General features: G+C 36.2%; 3 protein-coding genes across 3 annotated transcripts; 1 reads left to right on the plus strand and 2 right to left on the minus strand.

Annotated features, from left to right (window-relative positions):
- Positions 666-5,503, plus strand: LOC104752206. Its single transcript, XM_010474284.2, has 5 exons — positions 666-1,250; positions 1,586-2,449; positions 3,426-3,881; positions 4,004-4,196; positions 4,297-5,503. Exons 1-5 carry the CDS (start codon positions 705-707, stop codon positions 5,223-5,225), a joined length of 2,988 nt encoding a protein of 995 aa, XP_010472586.1. The 5' UTR covers positions 666-704; the 3' UTR covers positions 5,226-5,503.
- Positions 8,246-11,912, minus strand: LOC104752207 (probably inactive leucine-rich repeat receptor-like protein kinase At2g25790). Its single transcript, XM_010474285.2, has 2 exons — positions 9,313-11,912; positions 8,246-8,761 (listed from the first exon to the last, which is right to left on the minus strand). The coding sequence occupies exons 1-2, from the start codon at positions 11,810-11,812 to the stop codon at positions 8,391-8,393; spliced, it is 2,871 nt and encodes a 956-aa protein (XP_010472587.1). The 5' UTR covers positions 11,813-11,912; the 3' UTR covers positions 8,246-8,390.
- LOC104752209 (lachrymatory-factor synthase-like) lies at positions 17,198-17,994 on the minus strand. Its single transcript, XM_010474286.2, has one exon. It carries the CDS (start codon positions 17,927-17,929, stop codon positions 17,408-17,410), a length of 522 nt encoding a protein of 173 aa, XP_010472588.1. The 5' UTR covers positions 17,930-17,994; the 3' UTR covers positions 17,198-17,407.

Consider the following 25,478-nt stretch of genomic DNA (forward strand, 5'->3'; position numbering starts at 1 on the left):
ACCAATCTCGATATGACTCAATAGCTAATAAAATTAACCCATACATTTCATACAACAAATATTACCAATACTACTACTGGTCATACTCTTCCATAAAAATTGAGATTTATGGATTAAATTTTGGATTAGTACTTTGCTAATACAAGAATTCATAATATGATACTTAAAATATTTTAAGATAATTTGACCATTTTTAGTTTTTACCAAACGAAAATTTTAAGTTTATCAGATGCTAATTTTTCCGTCAAAATTCAAATTTTAAATTTAATTCTACCAGCACTGTTTTAAATAAGTATATTAGATATCATATCATCAGTATATAAAATTATTACAAAACAATTAGGATTTTCTTGCCTAACAGTATGAATTATATAATAATAAAAAATACACTAGTATTCAATAGCAATAAATTATAGAAATTGTTACGTCTATTTTTTATATTCTTATTTAGTTACCTAATTCACTCGTTCCCTTGACTTAATCGATAATTATATATGGTAAACAAACAACTAAACATCAATCCAATAACTAACACTAATTGAAAAATTCCTTTAAATAATGAGATTAAAAAAGTCAATAATGAAACAATAATTACAATAATGCCATTTTCTGCTTAAATTATTTTAAGTAACTGTATCAAAAAAGCTGTTTTTGTTCTCTATCTCTCTCGTTCGCTTCGCTGCTCTCACACGCAAAAATAAATAATGGCTCACCTCTTCAGAGAGCTGTCTCTGGGTCACTCCAAGAGAGAGTCTACGCCACCGCCGCCGTCGTCACAATCGGCGACTTCACGCTCTTCTTCAATGTCTTCCGATCTACCTCCTTCACCACTCGGACAACTCGCTGTTCAGCTCTCCGATTCCGATCTCCGTCTCATTGCTTACGAGATCTTCGTCGCCGCATGTCGTAGCGCCACCGGGAAGCCTCTCTCATCGGCTGTTTCGGTCGCTGTTTCGAATCAGGATTCTCCCAATGGCTCTCCTGCTTCGCCGGCGATTCAGAGGTCTCTGACCTCAGCCGCCGCTAGTAAGATGAAGAAGGCTTTGGGGTTGAGGTCTTCTTCTTCGCTTTCGCCTGGATCTAATAATAAGAGTCCTGGCTCTGGTTCTGGTTCTGGTTCTGCTTCGGGTTCCAATGGTAAGTCGAAGCGTCCCACTACTGTCGGTGAGCTAATGCGGATCCAAATGCGAGTATCGGAGGCTGTTGATTCCCGTGTTCGTAGAGCTTTTCTTAGGATTGCTGCTAGTCAGGTTAGCTCAATTTCACTTCTCGCTGGATCTCTCTGATCCTAATTGAGCTTAATTTTGTCTTGGGTTGATCAAATTCTTACTTCACACCATTAAGGAGGATCTACTGTGCAGATGGATTAGTTCTGATTAGAGCTTGATTTTAGTTTAATTTCATGATCTTGTGTTATACATGACCCCATTGACTTATCTGGGATAGATCTTAAATTTTGGTACTATTGTGGATAAGAAAAATGTGTGTTGTGACAATTGCGTCTTAGTAATAACTGCTAGAGGCTGTGAAAGTTCTCGGCTTTAGTGAATGACTTGTTTGTTTGTTTGTCTGTTTTTGATTTCAGGTTGGAAGGAAGATTGAGTCGGTAGTTCTTCCATTAGAATTGTTACAGCAGTTAAAGTCTTCTGATTTTACGGATCAGCAAGAATACGATGCTTGGTTGAAGAGATCATTGAAGGTTCTTGAGGCAGGTCTTTTGTTGCATCCTCGCGTACCACTTGATAAGACGAATTCTTCTCAACGGTTGCGACAGATAATTCATGGTGCTTTAGATCGGCCGTTGGAGACTGGAAGGAACAACGAGCAAATGCAAAGTCTAAGATCAGCGGTCATGTCTCTTGCCACTAGATCTGATGGGTCTTTCTCTGACTCTTGTCACTGGGCTGATGGTTCTCCATTTAATCTCAGGCTCTATGAACTGCTTTTAGAAGCCTGCTTTGATTCTAATGACGCGACGTCCATGGTTGAGGAAGTTGATGACCTTATGGAACATATTAAGAAGACGTGGGTAATTCTTGGAATCAACCAGATGCTTCATAACCTCTGTTTTACGTGGCTTTTGTTTAGTCGCTATGTTGTAACTGGACAAGTTGAGATGGACTTGCTTCATGCTTGTGATTCTCAACTGGCTGAAGTTGCCAAAGATGCAAAGACTACAAAGGATCCTGAATACTCTCAAGTTTTGAGTTCTACACTTAGTGCAATATTAGGTTGGGCAGAGAAAAGGCTTCTTGCATACCATGACACCTTTGACCGGGGTAATGTTAATACCATGGAGGGAATTGTTTCTTTGGGTGTATCAGCTGCCAGGATATTAGTTGAAGATATATCGAATGAGTACCGTAGAAAAAGGAAAGGAGAAGTTGATGTAGCTCGTACCAGGATCGAGACATACATCAGGTCATCACTACGAACTTGTTTTGCTCAGGCAAGTATCTGCATTTTCTTGGGGGAATTCTTACCATCATTATGTTTTTTTTTTCTTTTTACTTACGACTGCTCCAACAATTATTCTAACTTATCTCTTTATGTGTGTCTTTCCATAGAGAATGGAGAAAGCANTTTTGTTGCATCCTCGCGTACCACTTGATAAGACGAATTCTTCTCAACGGTTGCGACAGATAATTCATGGTGCTTTAGATCGGCCGTTGGAGACTGGAAGGAACAACGAGCAAATGCAAAGTCTAAGATCAGCGGTCATGTCTCTTGCCACTAGATCTGATGGGTCTTTCTCTGACTCTTGTCACTGGGCTGATGGTTCTCCATTTAATCTCAGGCTCTATGAACTGCTTTTAGAAGCCTGCTTTGATTCTAATGACGCGACGTCCATGGTTGAGGAAGTTGATGACCTTATGGAACATATTAAGAAGACGTGGGTAATTCTTGGAATCAACCAGATGCTTCATAACCTCTGTTTTACGTGGCTTTTGTTTAGTCGCTATGTTGTAACTGGACAAGTTGAGATGGACTTGCTTCATGCTTGTGATTCTCAACTGGCAGAAGTTGCCAAAGATGCAAAGACTACAAAGGATCCTGAATACTCTCAAGTTTTGAGTTCTACACTTAGTGCTATATTAGGTTGGGCAGAGAAAAGGCTTCTTGCATACCATGACACCTTTGACCGAGGTAATGTTAATTCCATGGAGGGAATTGTTTCTTTGGGTGTATCAGCTGCCAGGATATTAGTTGAAGATATATCTAACGAGTACCGTAGAAAAAGGAAAGGAGAAGTTGATGTAGCTCGTACCAGGATTGAGACATACATCAGGTCATCACTACGCACTTGTTTTGCTCAGGCAAGTATTTGCAGTTTCTTAGGGGATTCTTACCATCATTATTTATTTTTACTTACGACTGCTCCAACAATTATTCTAACTTATCTCTTTATGTGTGTCTTTCCATAGAGGATGGAGAAAGCTGATTCTAGCCGGAGAGCATCTAGGAACCAGAAAAATCCTCTTCCTGTTCTGGCCATTCTTGCGAAGGATATTGGTGAGCTAGCTGTTCAGGAAAAGCGAATGTTCAGTCCAATATTGAAGAGATGGCATCCATTTGCTGCAGGGGTTGCTGTGGCTACCCTCCATGTTTGTTATGGGAATGAGATTAAACAGTTTATATCCGGAATATCTGAATTGACACCCGATGCTGTCCAGATATTAAGAGCTGCAGATAAGCTAGAGAAGGATCTGGTGCAAATAGCAGTAGAGGATTCTGTTGACAGTGATGATGGTGGCAAAGCAATTATCCGTGAAATGCCTCCCTTCGAGGCTGAGACAGTTATTGCTAATTTGGTCAAAGACTGGATCAAGGCAAGAATAGACAGACTTAAGGAATGGGTTGACAGGAATTTGCAGCAAGAGGTTAGTAAATCTGTCAGGAAGTTTGGTCTTAGAATTTGTCATTTCAACTTTTAAGTTTTCTTTTATTTGTGGGTGATAAATGTTTTAAGGTTGAACTAAATTAACGCAAATTTTTTGTTCAGGTTTGGAAACCGCTAGAGAACCAGGAAGGAGGATATGCTCAATCTGCTGCCGAAGTGTTGCGAATTACTGATGAAACTTTGGAAGCATTTTTTCAGCTTCCCATACCCATGCATCCTGCAGTATTACCTGATTTAATCATTGGTTTAGATAAATATCTTCAGTATTATGTCTCAAAGGCGAAATCTGGCTGCGGTAAGTGTGCACATGATTTGGAAGATTTTTTTTTCTATTTGATGGAAGAAGTCTACAACTCTTAATTTCTCACACTTTACATATGTATGCTGATGCTCAGGCTCTCGGACTACGTACATGCCCACAATGCCTGCACTCACCCGATGTACAACGGAGTCGAAGTTCCAATGGAAGAAGAAAGAAAAGACACCTACCTCTCAGAAGAGAGACTCTCAGGCTTCGGTTATGAACGGTGAGAATTCCTTTGGGGTCACACAGCTATGTGTTAGAATAAACAGCTTGCACAAAATTCGCAGTGAACTCGACGTTGTGGAAAAGAGAGTGATCACACATCTGAGGAACTGTGAGTCAGCTCACACCGATGACTTTTCCAATGGCTTAGAAAAAAAGTTTGAGCTCACACCAGCGGCTTGCATCGAAGGCGTTCAACAGCTTTCTGAGTCTCTAGCTTACAAAGTTGTCTTCCATGACCTAAGCCACACATTATGGGATGGGTTATACATCGGTGACCTTTCATCTTCTAGAATCGATCCTTTCCTCAAGGAGCTCGAACAGAATTTGACAGTCATAGCAGAGACAGTACATGAAAGAGTGCGAACACGCATCATCACCGATATTATGAAAGCCTCGTTCGATGGATTCTTACTTGTCCTACTAGCTGGAGGACCCTCTAGGGCTTTTACAAGACAAGACTCCCAGATAATGGAAGAAGATTTCAAATCAATGAAAGATATGTTCTGGGCAAACGGAGATGGTCTAGCCATGGACCTGATTGATAAGTTCTCGACCACGGTCAGAGGCGTGCTTCCTTTGTTTAGTACAGACACAGACAGTTTAATAGAGAGGTTCAAGGGAACGACCCTCGAAGCTTACGGGTCTTCAGCTAAGTCGAGGCTTCCGTTGCCTCCAACTTCAGGCCAGTGGAATGGCATGGAGCCAAACACACTCTTACGTGTTTTGTGTTATCGTAATGATGAATCTGCCACGAGGTTTCTCAAAAAGACATATAATCTGCCTAAAAAGCTCTAGTGGACTTGGGACTGGTACTGCAACGTTTTAATAACCTCACAAGATGAAGTGTGTGTTCCACTTGCAGGATGGAGCATCCGAGATTTGTATATTGAGTTTCATTTCTTTTTTTTTAATGGTTTTTTGATACATTCTTATACGTATTATATATTTATTCATTTATATTCGTATGTTATTATTATTTTTGAAGAGTATACAAATAACTTATTCAATGTAGCTCCCATTGTATAATTCTTCACTTGTGTTAGTTTTCTGCTAAATTATTGTTTGTTCTCCTATGCCACCTCTTATTGTTTGTTCTCCCATTGTTTAATTCTTCACTTGTGTTAGTTTTCTTCTGCTAATAACATTTATTTTTGTTTTCTTGTCCTTTTGTTAGGTATTGTGGTTTTTCCGCCAAGAAAAGAAAATATATAAGATAATATCACATAACAGAATGAAATGTTGTGCAAATTGATGAAAGTAGAATTATGATTTCCCAAATTTTCTGATATTCTCTTTTAAACTTCCGTTTGGATTCCAAAAATCAATCATGTAAAGAGGTTTTTTGTTGCTTAATAAATTGAACATTGAATTAAAAATAAAAATGCATATCAAGCAAATTGTTATACTTCACGTTCATTTGTTTAGCTGCACACACCAACAAAATCTCAGTATAAAAATTCAAATCATGTTATACGAAGATGGTTTGTTCACATCTATTGAATCTGATATAAATGAAAAAGCCATGATTAGTGTAATTTTGAAATGGACCAAGCTATTGAGAAAAGGGAAATAAAAAGGAACTTTTTTGACCGGAAAGGAAGTAAGGTCCAAAGGGGTTTTTGCATGGTCTCCAAGAAACGAGTATCATTGGTATCTTCGAGGCTTTTGACATTAGAACATGCTCCACTTAGTTGTTACGTCCCTCTCTACACTTATTCATGATTTACACAATGGTTTTAATCTCAAAGCAAACAACATCTTTGACAAAACAAAAAGCAAATGAAACCCAACAAGCATGATGAGTATAAACTTTATGAGAAAGGCTGATTTATGTTGTCGATCCGTGGTGTAAAAGGGGTCTATGTATAGTGATTTCGTAGCAATTCATCTTCTATCTGAATTTGTTCACCGGAAACATGATTTTTTTTCATTTTTTTTCATTTTTTTAACATGCATTGTTTTCTTAAACAATTTGTTTAAAAGAGTAAGATTAATCCAATAAAAAAAGATCTATAACGATGCATTTATATATTGCATTTTTTTACATGCTGGCAAGTGTGTAAAAGATTTTTAAAATATGACTATAATATTTATATTTGGTTAATGTTTTGATAACCAAGAAGTCCAAGATGTTATCTTTAAGACTGAGATCTCAAATTTTTGTGCAGGCATCGGGTGCTTCTGGCCGAGGTTGAGTAGCTTCAAGATGGATATTTTGACGTCACCACGTCGACACCTCAAATCTTCGGTTTCAAGGAAGACAAGAATTAGCTCTACTTGCATTAAAGGCGTCTTTTGTTCCTATTTAATTACCATGCTATTTTAGATTTCGGTTCTTCTATGTGGCTTAGTCCAAATATTGAACTAGAGAAACATTTGTTATGATTTTGAGTATATTTCTAAGATTAGTATATATTTTTGCAATTATAAAGAAAAAAAAAAACTCAATGTCTTTTTATTTTTTCGAATATAGAAACGTTTTTTTAGTTATATAGACCGTAGTTAACTAGTGTTATTAATTTGATTAAGGAAACTCTCTAGCTTGGTCCTTATTAGTTTTCTAATATATGGAAACATAATTACAAATGGATATGAACAAATCTCTCCTTTGAAGAAAAAGAGAAAAGAAAAGGTTTTTCGATCTTCTCATTCTCATTATTGCAAGCAAAAATAATTTTATATATAGACAAACATGCACATACAAAACATAAAAGAATTGTAGAAAGTAGAAAAAATTAAGAAGAGAAACCATGGAACAATGATAACTAATTTCAAAAACCACAGTGGGTGCAAGTGTTGGGTCCTTTTCGTATTGGCTATTCGTTTTGTTCCTTAATATCTTTTGACCACATTTTCGAAATTTCATGTTTTTAAGTACAATTTTATTAAAGTTATCCATTCAATCATCTCATTTAATTATCACTTGCAATTATTTTATCATTATGTCATAGTTGGTTCATAAAGATGACGAGGAAAGTAGTGCTATTGTAACTTATTCTTTAACACAAAGTATAATGGTTCCATTATGGTATAAACACGTCACGCAAGTCTCATTTTCACTTTATAAAAAAAGTCTCGTTTCCATAAATCTAATTTTGTTCGATTTTTCCATACTAAATAGTAAAAATCATATATGGTTTTGTTAGAAATTTAGAACTACACTCCACTATGCACCTTCGACTAAGTCTAAGATTTTTAGAAAGGTTTTTTACTCCAGTAAAAATAATAAAATACAAATTTAAACATCATTTACCGCCATGATTAATTTACTAATGAAACATTTGGGAATTACCACTATTTTGGAGTTTGATTTGCTTTGTTAGCTTAATCAGATTAACGGATTACACTAACTGACAAATTTCGTCAAACAAATTTTAAAATTTTCGAAGTATTTCCTGTTACTTATATTGAAATTTTCCCATCATTAATCGGTTGAATATCTGTTGAATTTTCTGATAGAATCGTTTGCGTTGGAATTTTTGTTTGTTTTGCTTGTGTTTTGTTTTTGTAGTGAATTGGTCTACCCAAATATAAGGTTGTAATTTGTAAAGGCAAAAAAGAAGGTTTTATCTAATCCCAGACAAACCGGGTGGTGTTTCCTCAGATATTAATTGGACGGTACATGTCTTTGTAGTAAACTTGTAACATCAAAGTCTGATTTGAGTGACCTAACATGTAATTTATTGTCACATGCATATCACTTGTCAAATTGAATTAAGATACTACAATGTGTAATTTTTACTTGACTAGTTAAACATTTTAGAACAAATTCGTCAGTCCGATAAGTCCATGCTTTTTTTCTTGTTCACATCAAAGATATTCAGACCATTCTTATTTCAACTTAAATTATATATACTCGTTTACATTCCATAAGTAAACAATCAAGATAACATAAACAAAACCATCTTGATAGATAAAAAAACTACCAAAATTACTTAATAGATCACGAAGCGAAAATTGTCAGGCCAACAACCGTATCTTTGGAAAATATGAAATGCAAAAAGAACTTGACGATGAGGTAGACTCTAATGCTTGTAAAACTTTCTTGATGCAGGGCCTCTCTTGTGGATCAATGGCCGTACAGTTCAAAGCTAAGCTCATGACATGGACAATGTCGCGCTGATGTACCGTTGTGTCGATAGATGAGTCGATCCACGTCTCAGTATTGCTATTCAAGTATGAATATCTAGCCCAGTTAACCAAACTTCCATTAACTTTAGATTCTATGTCCTCATCACCGGAAAAACTTTTACCGGTGAGGAGATGAAGGAGGAGGATTCCAAAACCATAGATTTCACTTTTACTTGTCATTTCCTTGTGCTCCCTCGTTTCTACGGTACAAAATCGAAAAATAAAAACTTTGATCAGAGGAAAAGAGAAATTACAAATATAAAAAAAATGAAAATATAAATAAAATCCCTTTTTCATGTAAAATGAAAACAACAATCATTTTTTAAAATCCATACTATTTTGGGATTACATAGTGGTGGACTTGAAAACCGAACCGCGCCATATGAAATTCAACGATCAGAAGTCGAACCCAATTTTGTTATAGAATTTTTTTTGTTTATATACAGTAAAAATAGATTGGCTTTTACTAAAACTCTATAAATATTTAATAATATATTGTATTTCTAAAATTAATATTTTATTCATAACCTATGGCCATGGGGTAAAAAAAAACTGAGCGAAACTAATAAATTTGGGCTCATTTATGTTTTCTATTTTCCAAAACGTGAAACCTCAAAAACGGAATGAGACGCTTATGATTAACCATTTGTGGGTCTTTTTTGGCGACAATGAAATATATGTTTTTTTTTTTTGGTTCGAACTTCGAAGAGATGTAACTATGTTTAACAAAGGAAAAAAAATGTAAGTGTACCTAGGGCTATGTAAGCAGCATCCATGCAAAGTAGGCCCGGAAGACCGAGACAAAGCCTTGGTTCATACTTGACGTCGATGACAATATTCTCCGGCGATAAATTACCGGCAACAACCGCCATTGAACACCGGCAATGTAAAAACCGAAGAGCTTCTGCGATACTTATCATAATCTTCCTTCGTCTTTCCCAACTCAAACCATTCAAAATCTGGCTTAGTCGTTCCCCTTCGACGTTTTCGTGTATCAAGTAGGCCACTTTTTCCGACCGGCACGTAGCAACTAACTTAAGTATGTTTTTGTGCTCAGAAATTTTCTTCATTTCCGACATCTCGGGAAGAGCATCATACTTCTTGACCTCCTTAACAACGAACTGCATGCCGTTTTTATCCGCAAAAACGTTTTCGTCCTTGAGAGATGATAGAATCGCCTTCACTGTATGCGACTTCATGAATCTTGAATCGAAGAATTGAATTTCCCACTTTGTACCATCTTCTTGTTCCACTTTCTTGACCACCAAAACGTTATGTTTTCTTTGAAAGACAGGAGCGATAAAGAAACCGCAGACAAGGACGGCCAAGAAAGCTACAAAAGTTGAAGTGACGACAAACCACCAACTCTTTGTGCTTCTCTTTCTTACAATCTTGCAAGGACGTAATCCGCTAGCGGTGTTTTCGCTGCAGAGATCGCTATTACCCGCGACCGCTGTTTCGTTTATGGCAAGAAAAGCTCCACTTGAAGGTAAGCTACCGTGCAGAAGATTATGAGAGATGTTGACTTGAACAAGAGACTCGATGTTCCCTAGATTCTTCGGAATCTCGCCAGATAATCGGTTGCAAGACAGATCAAGAACGCTTAGGACTGGGAATTCTGAGAAGCTAGAAGGGATCTCTCCGGTAAGATTGTTGTGGCTCAAATCAAGATTCACTAGATTCTTGCACGAAGACAAGTCGCTTGGGATCACTCCAGTGATCTCGTTGTCACTTAAATCCATATCCATAAGTTGAGGGAACTTCATCAGTCGTAGCGGAACCCTTCCAGAGATCTTGTTCCTTGATAAATCAAGCTTCTTGAGTCTTTTGCTTCTAGAAAGATCAGGTAAATCACCGGAGAAGTTGTTCCTGCTGAGGTTCAACATCTCAAGTTGTGGCATGTCCCATGTGCTGATATTACCTTGGAGGTTGTTGTTTGATAAGTCCAAGAAGTTAACAAGTTGTAACTTGGTGAAACCTCGAGGTAACTCGCCTGAGAATCCATTGTTTTGAAGCCTCACGCGTTCTAAGATCGGGCACGTGCCTAAACTCGGTGGAATTTGGCCGTCTAGAGAGTTGGAAAAGAGGATGAGCTTGGTGAGATGGCCAGATTCACAGAGGGTATCAGGGAGTTTTCCGGTGAGATTGTTGGTAGAAAGATCAAGAACAGTGAGGTTGCTATGTTTCCCAAGATTCGCTGGGATCCCGCCAGAAAAGTTGTTGGACCAAAGCTGAAGAACTTTAAGACGTGGCAAAGAAGTTACTCCTTCTGGAATTGTTCCGGTTAAGCTATTAGAGAAGAGATGGAGAATCTCCAAGCTTTTCATCTGAGCAACAAGCTCAGGGATCTCTCCGGAGAGCAAGTTATCGCTAAAGTCTAGAGAGATGAGGTTTTTGAGGGAGAAGATAGACAGTGGGATCTGACCGGAGAGCTTGTTTTGGTAGAGAAACATGTACTGAAGCTTCTTCAAGTCTCCTAGTGAAGGAGGTATCGGTCCAGAGAGATTGTTGTAGACGAGATCAAGGTGGTTGAGAGAGGATAAGCCACCGATTTGGTAAGGGATTGCACCGGAAAGATTGTTGTATCCCAGGTATATCCATTTCAAGTTGTTCATCTTCCATAACTCTGCCGGTATGCCTCCGGTTAACTGGTTTGAAGCCAATGTTAAGAACTCTAATCTCGAGAGGTTCCCAAGATAGGTCGGTACATGGCCCGTTAAGACGTTTCCGCCGAGATCGAGGACCCTAAGATTCGAGAAAAACCCGATGTCGTCATAGATCTCACCCGTGAGCATGTTGTTGGAAAGATCTAACGTGTAGAGGTTTGGAAGAAAGCCTCGAGGGATGGAGCCAGAGAAGTTGTTGTTGCTTAGGTTGAGGTAACGAAGAGAAGGAGACGAAGTGGTAAAGATGTCATGAGGGATTGGACCGGACAAGTTGTTGTTTGAGAGGTTGATAGCTCGAAGAAAAGGTAGCCGGAAAGTTGTGGAGTTAAGGATTTGACCGGAGATGTTCTTGGTGGAGAGATCGAGAGAGACAACACGAGAGAAGTTGTTGCAAACGATGCCGTTCCAAAGACACACATCATTAGTTGACCAAGAAGATAGGTGCCTTAGAGGGTCTTGAATTGAGGCTTTGAATGATAAGAGAAGCTCAAGTTCATTTGCGTGAAGGCAGGAGAAGTTCAGAAACAAGAAGAATAATGTGGTGATGAGATATGGAGGTTGATGATGATGATGAGAAGTAGACATTTTTGCTTTTGTTCTTTGGCTTTGGTCTATTATAACATGAGGTTATTGCATATGGATATATGCTCATGTGATGTGAGAGTGTTTCTCTTAAGGATTGTGATTTGCTTTGAACCTTAGCTGTAAAACAGAAGAATATATATATATATATATATATATATTTATATATCTAAAAGAGGGGATCAATGATGACCTTCGATTAGAAATATTAGAATAGTCTTATTTTCTTTTAAATTTTCTCATTTTTTCCTTCATATAAATAAATTTTAAGAGAGTTTCATAAGAAAGGCAGTGTGCATCATTCTTTGTACTAGATGGAAAAGGGATAAAAAGTGCTAGGATGGGCTACAAAAAGGGGAATATTACCAAAGTTTAAATTTTAAAATAGAAAGAAACAAAAAAAGGTGGCAAGCACATTGGCACCTTAAATTATGGCTATTTTTAATATTTATTATTCATTAAAAATATAAAGAACACTAATTATTAAAGATTGATTTAAACAAAATACATTTTAGATGATGATCTAGAACAAGATTTTTCTTTTTGGCCTCGCAAAGTATGAATACTGTTTACGTTGTTCTGAATTTAACTCTCTCTTTTTTTCAATCTCTCAAGTCAATATTTTCTTAGTTAAATCTAATAATGATTATTACTATTTTATTTATATTTGTATAACATAAATAAACACAGGCTGATAAAACAAGTAAATTTTTTTGTCCAAAATGCTTTATGGACATGTTACGTTTTTATATTAGAAAGTATATTAAAATTCAATGTAACCAATATAGAGATACATAAGTACTATACCTTGTATTATATTGTTCTAAAATGATTAATGGCGTAAACTAACTCACCCTTATGATTACTTTCAACTAAGAACCACGTCACATGAGTATATGACATTTGCATCTAAGAAGCTGTCGATGAAACTGTTTATGTTGGTACCATAGCAAGTTAAATCAAGACATTCCATTATAACTTCAAAGCTGAGTTAGATATCAGTTCGTTCAAACTTTTTCTGTCCAAATAGTTCATTTCTAAAACTAGTTGGACGGCTTAAAGAGGCAAAGAGCATTTATATTGTTGAGATACTCTCTTGAGTCTTTTATTAATATAAAATTAATTTTTTAGTATAGATTAGTTGCATAATTAAATTCTTAATCAGAAAAGAACTAAAATAATCATGTGAAAACAAGTGTTATTTGAATTGAGAGACTTTCCTCCTCTTCCGTATTTTCTAATTATTTTTTATTTATTTGAGAGACTACCAATGACGATGCTCTATAAGTTAAATATAGCTAAATCTTACTTTAAAACAAAAATTAATGACATTTAAAAATTCATACAACATAAAACACATACGTTGATAAATAGAATAAACTATGCATCTATTTATATTATAAAGTACTAACAGCTGATAGTACCTTGAAGAAACGAATTAATTGTATTACATCATTTTTAAAAAGCTAATAAAACGATTTAAAATGAACATTAAGAAGAAAAAAAACAGGATAAAACATATTATTTTGATTATTGTTTGAACTCTGGCTTTTTAAGCTATATTGATTCCAGCGTTAAAAGTAACACACGCACATTATTTCACAATTATCTTTAAATTGGACATATTAGGTAGAAAAAAACTTCTTAGTTTAGGGTAAAAGATAATGAGAACATGAATGTTATCATAAATCTAATGCGAGTAAATGATAGAAACATCACTGTTACTTTTGTTTTTTTCTTTCACTTTTCGAATCGGACGTTTGAACACGGACTGATGAGGATGGGATTGATGTCGTCAAAAAGCCTCTGAGATTTTTGTCGGCTTACTATCGAAATGTTCTTTTGACTGAAAAAAAATAAAAACACTTTTTCTTCTGACTAGAACATCTTATGTGAACGTTGAAAAGCATTTTCCCACTCCACACTTAATCATTATCGTTTTTGTACGTAATCATGCCTACTTAAATTGAGATCTTCTATATAATATCATATATAAAAAAGTTATGTACAAGTATACTAATAAAAATGTGATAACATACGAGTATATATATAGTAAGACTACAATGTTTTCGTTTGAATATAAGCAATTAAAATTCATCACAAATCTGGTTACCCTATGACATTGTGATATTGTCGTGGTGCAGCTGGTATGGTGACATGGATATGAACTGCAAACTGCAGCTAGTTGCATATTGCATAGTCACTGACATCATCTATTTCCTTAAAAGATATATTATATCTCTTCAGATGATTGTACAATATCATGTTTGATACGCCTTTTCCCAAGCTCATTCATTCACGATCAAGCTCCAAACAGAATCATAAAGGAAAAAAAAAATCATTACAAAAACGAACAATGAACTTGAGGTACGCAATTGTTGAACTTAACCCACGACGCAATCTCATCTTAAAGAAACATAAGCTCGAGTGACAAGGTTAAGTCTGCACAATGATATATAAGATACCACCCTTGGGCTTTTCTACGTGAAACGTTGCCTTTTGTCCGCTCACCCAGTAAAACCCTCTCCTTGGTGCTCTATCTCTTTCATACATAACATACCCTATTTTACTTTTTATCTTTGTGTCCACTCATATACTCGATCAATTAATTCCAAATGTTATGTGGCACTGGCACATGGATCTAACCCATATGCATTGTAAGTTGTTATATATCCGTATCGAACTTGTATAATCTTGGAATGGATATGTACCACCGAAACGCACCTCGAGAACTAAAATTGAAAAGGATTGGACCCATCAAACAAAAAGAATAAATTATAGTGGAAGTATACATACAGAGAATGGTCATTGTCGCGGAAGGGCATGCTTCGCTTAATTCCATTTTCTAGGGTTTTGCAATTCCCCCACACGCCCACTTTCTCTCATCCCACGCTTGTTCTCTTCTTTTTGTTTTCTTCCTTAATGAAATAATTCCAACTGCCTACGAATATCCAAATTATGGTACATATATATTCCATATCAAATAATTATATAATATATATCATATAGAGAAGATATTAATAACTGATCTACATATATACGGGATAACAGAAGCATATATTTTTTCTATGCAAGTACCTTCAAAGATTACTTCCTCTACATTTGACAGTAAAGAAGGCAAAAAAAAAAATTAGCTAGATTGTCGAGAAAAAATCTTTAGGTCGTCGGTTCGAATGACACTATGGAAGAAATCATATAAAATGTGCATATGATGATACACTAAAACCTCTATAAATTAATACTCTATAAATTAATAAATACTATAAATTAATAAATTTTGGTAGTCCCAAGTCGGGACAGTATAAAAGATAACAAAATTTGATAAGATAATAAGATAATAATTTTTTTGAAATCCCCATATAAAATATGGTCCCAATAATATCATAAATTAATAATCATGTAAATTTACATATACTTTTTTTTCTGCTGCGTAAATTTACATATATATATATATATATGTTTATATAGTAAAGTATGTTTCTCTTAAACCTCATATTATAAAATAATTGTTATGTTGTATCTTCAAATTATAATGATATAAAAATATTCTATAACATTTCATAAAACAACTAAGACTTTTAAAAATTTTCAATTTCTAAATATGCATCATCTGCATTTTGATAGTTTGATAGACTACTGAAATACGATAATTGATATTCTTATTCATAAATTTGAATATTTACATCATTTATATAAGTGAATTTGTCTACAATATTTTTAATTCATTGTCAATAATATTTTTTAATTATTTCAAATTCAATTCCAATACCATAAAATTTACAACATCCACAATTCTAATATTATTTTGCAAAAATTGTCTCAAGTCATAATTTTAAAAAATTAAACAATTAAAAATATACCTATAAATTAATGATTATTAATTTACACTATAAAATAATAATAATTAATTTATAGATAAATTAATATCACTATAAATTAATAAAATGTCTTGGTCCCAACATTATTAATTTATAGAGGTTTTACTGTACTTCGAACTCATCTTTCAAACCAGGGCCGGCCTATGTTAAAAGTGGCCTAAAGCACTTTCAAAACTTAAGGGAAAATAAAAAACAAAAAACTCATGAAGTAGCAAAATAAGACTCGAACCTTAGATATTAGACATAACAAAGAACTACTGAACCATTAGACCAAACAAATTATTTTGCAGTTGTGGCCTTTCAGTCATCTATATCTTCTGTGGCCTAAAGCAAGTGCTTTGCTTGCCTTATGGACTGGCCGGGACTGGTTCGAACACCAATAAGAACAAGACACAAAGATTCTTGTTATGACTAATGATGAGACACGAGTGACGTAGAGCCGACCCGTTTCCTTTGGAAGAGTTGTCTATCTCTCCTTTACACATTGATTGTAGGTCTAACTGTGTTCTTAACTAGTGGTCCAAAGTAGTCACTACTAATCACTTTATCAAATTAAATTAGTGAGTGAGAGATTAAATCTAAGTTTCCGATATTGATTAGAGGGAAAGAGTATCGAGTGACTTCCCAACTAATGTTAAGTTGCTTCTTTTACTTCATTTTAATAATTTTGTTGTCTAAAGCTTTGCTTTTGAACAGTACTGGTATCTACTCATGTCGGCCTTGAATGGTCCACTAAGATAATTTTGTTTGTTTAGTTAATTTGCCAAGTGGATTAGTAAGACAAATAGTTAATTTTTCCTATGAAAGGGTATCTTATCAAATTTTGTCAATTTTTATATTGTCCCAACTCAGAACCAACAAAATTTATTGTGTTTATTAATTTATAAAAAATTTACTATATTTTATTATGTTTTTAAATTTATTGAGTATTAATTTATAGAAGATTTGATGTATTGTTTTGTTGTATGAACATTTATTATTTTTTTTGTTCCAACCAAACATTAATAAATTAAAAGAGAACTCTTAGGTTGGTTGCCTGAGAAAAAAAGTTAATTTCTTATATTTTATGAGACAAATCACAGGAATTTTAAAGTCTCGGTATGAAAAACAAAATGTACATATTATTCTACAATAGTACAATCACTCATGCTAGAAGTTTAAGAGGTTTGCAGAATTGCAGACTACAACTTTTCGTCCAACTGAAACGATGTGACTTATTTGGTTATAATGATAAGAATAGTCAATAAACATAAGCACATTATTTAATCAGATCCAAAGTTAGTATTATGTTTTGCATTTTTCGACAATTGAAGATTTTTATTGACATTTTTTCCATATATATTGGAAGGAGCATATCTAAAGGTGGTTGGTTCACATCCCACAAAGAGAATTCTTGTTTTCTAATAAAATTTAACAATTGTGGCCCAATTTTTTTTTTTGAGGTTGCTTTTTCCACATTTCATATGTTACCAGTAGACCCGTAGAATGAAATGAAAGAGAGAAGGTGAAGTTGTGTGTTGATTAAAAAAAAATATTGTGAAGTTGTGTGATAGAAAGACAGTATTGTCTAACTAGCTTAAACTACACGGAACAGAAAAATTGCTACTCTTTGTTTTACTTTTGTGCCACATTTTTGATTTAAGCTCCAAAAATGGCCATCTTACAAATTCACCACAATCTTAAAATAGGTTTTGTTAAAAGCATATTTGCTATTAACTTATCAACAACTTTTGAAAGAAGACTCTCCTCTTGTCAAAGCCTCTTCCATGTTCTTGGCGATTACCCCAAGTGCTTTCTCGTATTTCTTCACCAAATCATCTAGAGACAATCCTCTCACGGGATCAACGGTGAAACTCCACTCAATCACACAACCATCAACGTCTTCAACTTCGCCACGTGGAGATATCTTCAGCGTGGAGACGTAGGACTCGAATCCAATGTTACTCTCCACTATCTCATATCTCATTACACGCTCCACTGGATCAATGGCCACCAGCTTCTCCTTCGACCATTCCACGGCGGATGTTACGCCGTTGGATCCTATGGAAGAGCCGGAGCAGAATCTGATGCAGCCGAGTTCACCGTTGTTGCCGTGGACGCCGTGACACGTGCCTAGCGTCGGAAGCCACTTGTTGAGATTGAAGAAATCGGTGAAGAGAGGGCAGATTTGGTCTGGCTTTGTCTTTGTGAGGGTAGCTGACACTTTGGCTTGCCATTTTTCTCCCCTTGAAGCTTCTTCCATGTCAAAGAAATAAGATCTAGATATATGAAAAATAAGATACAATGTTACTTTTATGACAATTTATAATGGAGAATAGAGAATAGAATGTTTAGATATTTTAGATATGCGTATATTTAGTTTGTACTTATCGTATATTCTCTTAGCTTGATCTTCAAGTTTTGTAAAATTGTATATATACTCGACCTTTAGGTCCAAAGCAATACACAGAAAATTCAGTCTTTGATCTCTTCTTTATTTATCATGGTATCAGAGCATGCATAAAATATTTTCTGATTTGATCCTGATATTCGATCTCTTTATTGAACCTATCTTGATTTTTCTGTGACAATGACCGAAGACGTGAAGAACATTGAATCGAAACCGAAGACGATGGAAAATCTATGACGAACGATTTCTCCATATGACTTGACCTCGAACGACAATCCCGGAAGCATCATATCGCGTCCTCTCTTGAGAGGAGATAATTATGAAGAGTGGGCTATCAACTTGGTGACCGCTCTTTACTCATGAAAGAAGTTTGGATTTCTCGATGGATCCATCAAATCTCCAACCGAAGGATCACCTGACTTTGATGATTGGAAGCCAATCAATGCACTAATTGTCTCTTGGATTAAAATGACAATCGAACCTAAGCTGCTGTCTAATATCTCGCATAAACCGCTGGCACGAGATTTGTGGGAACACATAAGAAAGAGATTTCGTGTTACCAACGGACCTCGTGTTCAACAGTTGCGAAAAGAACTTGCAAATTGTCAACAAGCTGGGATGAGTATTGAAGCATACTACGGAAAGCTTACGAAGATTTGGGATTGTCTTGGATGTTATCGACCTCCGCTGAGCTGTACATGTGGTCTTTGCACATGTAACTTCAGTGCTGAAGATGAGAAGAGAAGAGAGGAAGATAAGGTTCATGACTTTGTGATGGGACTCGACGAAGAAGTTTACGGAATGGTGAAGTCAAACTTGCTTTCTCAAGAACCGTTGCCTACTCTCGAGTATGTTTACTTGAAGTTGACTCAAGATGAGGATGCTCGACTGAAGAAAAAGAATCCTGAAGAGAAACAGGAGAACATGGCGTTTGTAGCGCAAATTCAAAAGCAAAAGTATCGAGGAGATGACAGAGACGTTGGAGTTGTTTGTTCAAATTGTGGACGAACAGGACACCGATCTGAAACGTGCTTTTAAATCTTAGGATTTCCAGAGTGGTGGGGTGACAGACCACGAAATCGTGTGGGTCGTGGAAGAGGAGTTGCACCACCAGCCGGACTCTCACGAGGAAGAGGTGGAGTTGCCCGTGCAAACGTGGCAAGAGTAGTTGGTCTACCAACAGTTGGTGTTGCAAACGTAGCCGTCACGGATGCGGATAGAACAGCGGTGTGCGGTCTTATAGACGAACAGTGGCTCAGCGTCAAGCGTGTGATGAACGCTGCAGCCATCAGAGCAGATGAACAATCCTCGGGTAAGTTGATTTCTCCCTCTTGGATAATTGATAGCGGAGCGACACACACTTGACATGTAAGAAAGAGATTCTTACAAACATGAGAACATCGACACCAACGCATATAATTTTGGCTGATGGTCGGATAGTAGTAGGAAATACAGTCGGAACAGTTGTGTTGAACTCTCATCTAAGTTTGATTGAAGTGTTCTACATAGAGAACTTAGGGTTTGATTTGATATCGGTTTCACAGTTGATGGAAGAAAATAACTGTGTTATTCAAATGTCTGTTCTGTTTTGTGTTGTTCAGGACCGCACTACGAGGATGCTGATTGGGATAGGTAGACCTCTTGGAGGGTTGATGTACTTTCAGAATATGGAGATAGTTGCAGCGGCAAAGGGTCACACAAGTCAGTCTGTGGAGTTGTGGCATAGACGTCTGGGACATCCATCTTTGAAAGTAGTGCAAAAGTTGTCTGGTTTTGGTTTTAGTAGTGATAGTAGTGATTTATCGAATAAAGCGTGTGAAATTTGTGTCCGCGCAAAACAAACTCGTCGTTCTTTTCCTTTAAGCAATAATAAGACTTCAGAGATTTTTGAAATGATTCATTGCGATGTTTGGGGTCCGTATAGAACTCCATCGTTCTCAGGAGCAAGATACTTCCTTACCATAGTTGATGATTACTCTCGTGGTACTTGGATCTATCTCATGAATGCAAAAAGTGAAACTCCAACAAAGTTGAGATATTTTCTTGCTTTGGTTAAACGACAGTTTGGGAAGCAAGTTCGAACAATACGTAGTGATAATGGAAGCGAATTCATGTCACTAACGACATATTTCTTAGAACAAGGGATACAACATGAGACGTCTTGTGTTGGAACACCGCAACAGAACGGATGTGTGGAGCGAAAACATCGTCATTTGCTTAACGTGGCTAGAGCGGTCATGTTTGAGGGACACTTACCGGTTGAATTTTGGGGAGAATGTGCACTTGCGGCTGCTTATCTGATTAATCGAACACCATCTCTAGTATTACAAGGGAAGACACCCTATGAAGTGTTGTATGGAAAACAGCCTTTGTATGATCATCTTCGTGTGATAGGATGTGTTTGTTACATTCATAACCAAGATCATAAAGGAGACAAGTTTGTGAGTCGCAGCAGAAAGTGTGTTTTTGTTGGGTATCCTCATGGAAAGAAAGGATGGCGTGTGTATGACATAGAAAAAGAAGTGTTTGTTGTTTCACGAGATGTGGTGTTTCGTGAGGACACACTTCACTTCTTGTCTTCGCAGAGAAGTGAAACTGAAGATCCATTTGTGGACAAAGCACAAGTGGGTTCTACGACTAACGATGATCAAAGAGACTTTGTAGAAGCTGATAAGGTAGTTGTGACAAGTTCAACTCAAGATAGAGTTGACGTATCTCTATCATCGAGCGACAGTGATAGTAATGATATCTCTGACGGTGATGTTGAAGGAGATGATGTCGTTGAGCAGAACGCAAATGATACACACGAACCAAAACAAAGTACGGCACCTCCGCGTGCTGGGAGCAGAGAACGTAAACAACCTGGATATCTCAAAGATTATGACACCAGTTTTTTATGTGTTGACTCGAACAAGCCTTACCCTATTGCTGTTGTGGTTTCATGTAGTAGGTTTTCTGAAAGTCATAAAGTGTTCTTAGCTGCAATTACTAGTGCACATGAACCGCGGAGCTTTGCAGAAGCAATGAAAGATGATCGATGGAGAAATGCAGTGGGTAGTGAAATAGGGTCACTTGAGCTGAATAAGACATGGACACTTGAGGATTTACCGAAGAATAAAAAGGCAATTGGCTGTCAATGGGTGTTTAGAGTTAAGCATCGTTCGGATGGAACAGTTGAGAGGTATAAAGCGAGACTAGTTGTCTTAGGAAATCGACAGGTTGCTGGAGTAGATTACGGTGAAACATTTGCTCCAGTTGTTAAGATGACTACGGTGAGAGCCTTTCTATCTGTGGTTGCAGCTCGTAACTGGGAGGTACATCAGATGGACGTACATAACGCTTTTCTTCACGGCGATCTTGAAGAGGAAGTGTATATGACGTTACCACCTGGATTTCCTTCCCGACACGATGGTAAAGTATGTAGACTGCGGAAGTCGCTATACGGTTTGAAGCAGGCTCCACGTTGTTGGTTTGCTAAGCTTGCCTCTTCACTTGAAAAGTATGGTTTTGATCAGTCCTTTGCGGATTATTCTCTGTTTGTTTACAAGAAAAATGGAGTCGAAATTAGAGTACTGGTTTATGTGGATGCCTTGGTCATCACGGGAAACATTGTACGCGCGATCGAAGAGTTTAAAAAATATCTTAGCACATGTTTTTACATGAAGGATTTGGGTGTGTTAAAATATTTTTAGGCATCGAAGTCTCGAGAAGTCCAAAGGGGATTTATTTGAGTCAAAGGAAGTATGTGCTTGATCTTCTAGCGGAGACTGGGCTGTTAGATTCGAAACCGATATTTTTTCCTCTTGAGCAACATCATCGACTTGGTTTGGCAGTTGGTCCATTTCTTACAAACCCGGAATCGTATAGACGACTAGTTGGTAAATTGATTTATCTTGGTGTTACTAGACCCGACCTCGCATACTCTGTTCATATTCTGTCTCAGTTCATGAGTGCTCCGCGAGAGGAACATTGGGACGCTGCTGTTCGGGTTCTTCGATATTTGAAAAGTAGTCCGGGGCAAGGTTTATTGCTTCGAGCAGACTGTGATCTTCAAATCACCGGGTGGTGTGATTCCGACTACGCCGGCTGCAAACTAACACGACGTTCTTGTACGGGCTGGTTTATTCAACTTGGACAGTCACCAATTTCTTGGAAAACGAAGAAGCAAGATGTGGTCAGTCAATCGTCGGCCGAAGCCGAGTATAGAGCAATGGCTATGACAACAAAGGAGTTGAAATGGGTGAAAAATCTTCTTCTCGATTTAGGTGTGGTGTTGACGCAACCGATGCGTCTTTACTGTGACAATAAGGCTGCTCTACACATTAGTGCGAATCCGGTGTTTCATGAGAGAACAAAACATATCGAAAAGGACTGTCATTTTATCCGCGATGAAATCAAGGCAGGACGTATTGTTGCAGCTTATGTTCATACGACAATGCAACTTGCGGACATTTTCACTAAAGCATTAGGACAACGGGAGTTTGATGAGTTTCGAGACAAGCTGGGCATTTTGGATCTTCATGCTCCAGCTTGAGGGGGGATAATGGAGAATAGAGAATAGAATGTTTACATATTTTACATATGTGTATATTTAGTTTGTACTTATCGTATATTCTCTTAGCTTGATCTTCAAGTTTTGTAAAATTGTATATGTACGAATCTCATACGTGGAAATATGTATTAACAATTAATTTGGAATGGGGATTTAATTAGCTTGATAAACACTTAAAGCCTTAATTAAAGGTTGCGTGATTCCAACAATATACAATGAGAATATGAACGCTTTTATGTTGTTGTTGTTCTTGATATAGATATGTTTAGCAAGTGTTTTATTATTATCACCTCTTGGGAAAATGAAAGATAGGCCGTGGTAACAGCGAAACATGTACTGTTATGGTGTTTTCTAAAAGTTTTATATTTTTATTTTTTATTGGTAAAGGTTTTTGCAGTTTTTAATAGTTTGCTGAATATAGAATACATGCAAATTTACTAGTAAATAAATTAAAAAGGTACTGTTGAAATATTTTGTGATTTACTACTTAAACAATCATTTATTCTAAATTGATGCACATAACTTAACCATATAATGGTTTAACCAAATTAAAATGACCACCTAAATCCGCATACTAGAGAACCTAAAGAAGCCAATCCACCCTGGAGCAATCAAAAAGGAACCTTATCATGCAATGAGGAGGAGCCAATGGAACTCAGATCTTCTTCGATATTGTAGATGCATAAATTTCACTAAAACATTATGGGCAGCCGAGCAAGAAGATGTGTGAGAAATTCTCGAGGAGATAGAGAGAAAATCACTTTTATTTACTAGAATTCGTAGGGCGGGGTTACATACAATCTCACAAAGAACGAAGCAAAAATAAGAAAGAAAACAAAGAGAAGTGAAAGTGACTTAAGACTTATAAATAACCAATCCTTGGAGTCACTGTCAGAATATATACAGAGAGAGTAAAACATGGTGGGAGGAAGTACACGAACAGCGGTGCATTAGAACTTAGAAGAGCCCAAATTGATTCTAATCATATGTTCCCCTACAAAATTATTCGACGAATTAATCATCCATACAAATGCCTTTAACGAGTTTACCAATAGCTACAGTATAATTTTTCTTTTTTTTCATCATACATGCTACATCATGGTTTAAAGGTACTACCTGTTAACACTAATCCTTTATATATTAACGATAGTTTCTTCAAACTTCCAATGTGGGACTTGGATTGTATCTCAACAATCTCCCTATTAAACCAAGGACCACATGTGGGATTTTAACAGCCTCCTCGAGATGATAACTCCATCTCGAACTGATCCAACTTGGATCGATAATAAACCTTTTCTTGGGCCCCCTAATTGGGTTAAAAAGAGACATGTTCGTATCTACTTTTCCACCATAACTTGAACCTTGAGCTCTCATACCATATTAAATTCAGGTTTATTTTGGGTTTCCAACTACAAATCAATTAGCAAATAGTGGATTGGTCAATAATCTTTTATATATTAATGATAGTTCTTTCAAACTTCCGATGTGAGACTCGGATTGTATCCCAAGTACCGGTATATTTTGAAAAGTTACTAGGAAAAGCTATCTTCACACAATCTCATAATTGGTTTAATTAACACATACGATGGACACATATATTTTTGTATTGTATTCCTATAATTATGTAACAATGCCAGTAAAAGGTGATTATGCTCCCTAACACCATCTTTATCCCAGCAACGATCAATCGTTGCTCCCAAAAATATATTTTAATTAAACTAATTAAATGCTACCACTTGTTTTGAGTAACAATTCTTCGTTTCTATGGGAAGCAATGTTCCTCAGTTTTTTTCTTTCTTTTTTTTAATTATTATTTTTAAGTTTTTAATTAAGAGAATCTCTAAAAGAACCCCCAGTAATTATGCTCTAAAGATGCTTCGAATGGATCGTGCAAAGAAATATGTACTAGTAACCATGGGTATGTGCATACTGACAAAAAATGTGAGACTTGACTACCCTTGTAGTTGTGCTAGTGTTTCCATATATTTCTTTATTTCTCTATCAGCTAAGATACCTACTACGGTTTAAAAGTATATTCTTTATTCATACACTCTCTTAAAACATTATACGAAAGGTATATATAATTTCAAAGAAAGACTCACATTTTAACATGAGATGCTTAACATAAAAAGAGATTGCCATCTACGAATTAAAGGTGCAAAATTTGTAGGTTAGTCCGAGATATCCTTATGAATGGTTGACTTCGATCTATATCCCTAAATAAAAATATTACGATCCATTCTTTAGTTCTTTCACATGCAATTTTTTTAAAAGTTGGAACTATTCTTCTTGAAAAGTAGTTCATATCTCACCAAATGTAACAAATTTCTTTCTATTTGTCTGCTTTTGGCATTTGTCTCTGCTACTCATCATTGCAAGTATTCCACAACTAAATTTCAGTGTCTTCAAGCAGGCTTAACTCCGTCTACGTACATTTCTGCCATCATAGAAGAGAATTGCATCATGGATTAAGTCGAATCACGGTGAGAAACAAAAATATGTAACTTGTCGTATCAAACAAAATACTATGAGACACATATTGAACATCTCTTTCAAACACTAATTGAAGTTGATTCAACATTCCATTGGATGAGTTCACCAAGAAATATCATGATGATTCATCAATAGTGTGGAAGTCGAGGCCAACACTCGAAACCCAACATGTTGTTGTGATCGTTATCAGTCAAAATGAAATGGTCTTTTCTCCATAAACAAGAAGAGATCATGAGATAAACTTGAAATGAAACCTACCATTTTTCATATTCAATCAATAAAACTGTTCGCAGAAATCTCAAACATGTGGCAAAAGAAAAAAAAAAAAAAAAAAAAAAAAAAAAAAAAAAAAAAAAA

The sequence above is a fragment of the Camelina sativa genome, chromosome 16, assembly GCF_000633955.1.
Source record: "Camelina sativa cultivar DH55 chromosome 16, Cs, whole genome shotgun sequence".
Taxonomy (NCBI): domain Eukaryota; kingdom Viridiplantae; phylum Streptophyta; class Magnoliopsida; order Brassicales; family Brassicaceae; genus Camelina; species Camelina sativa.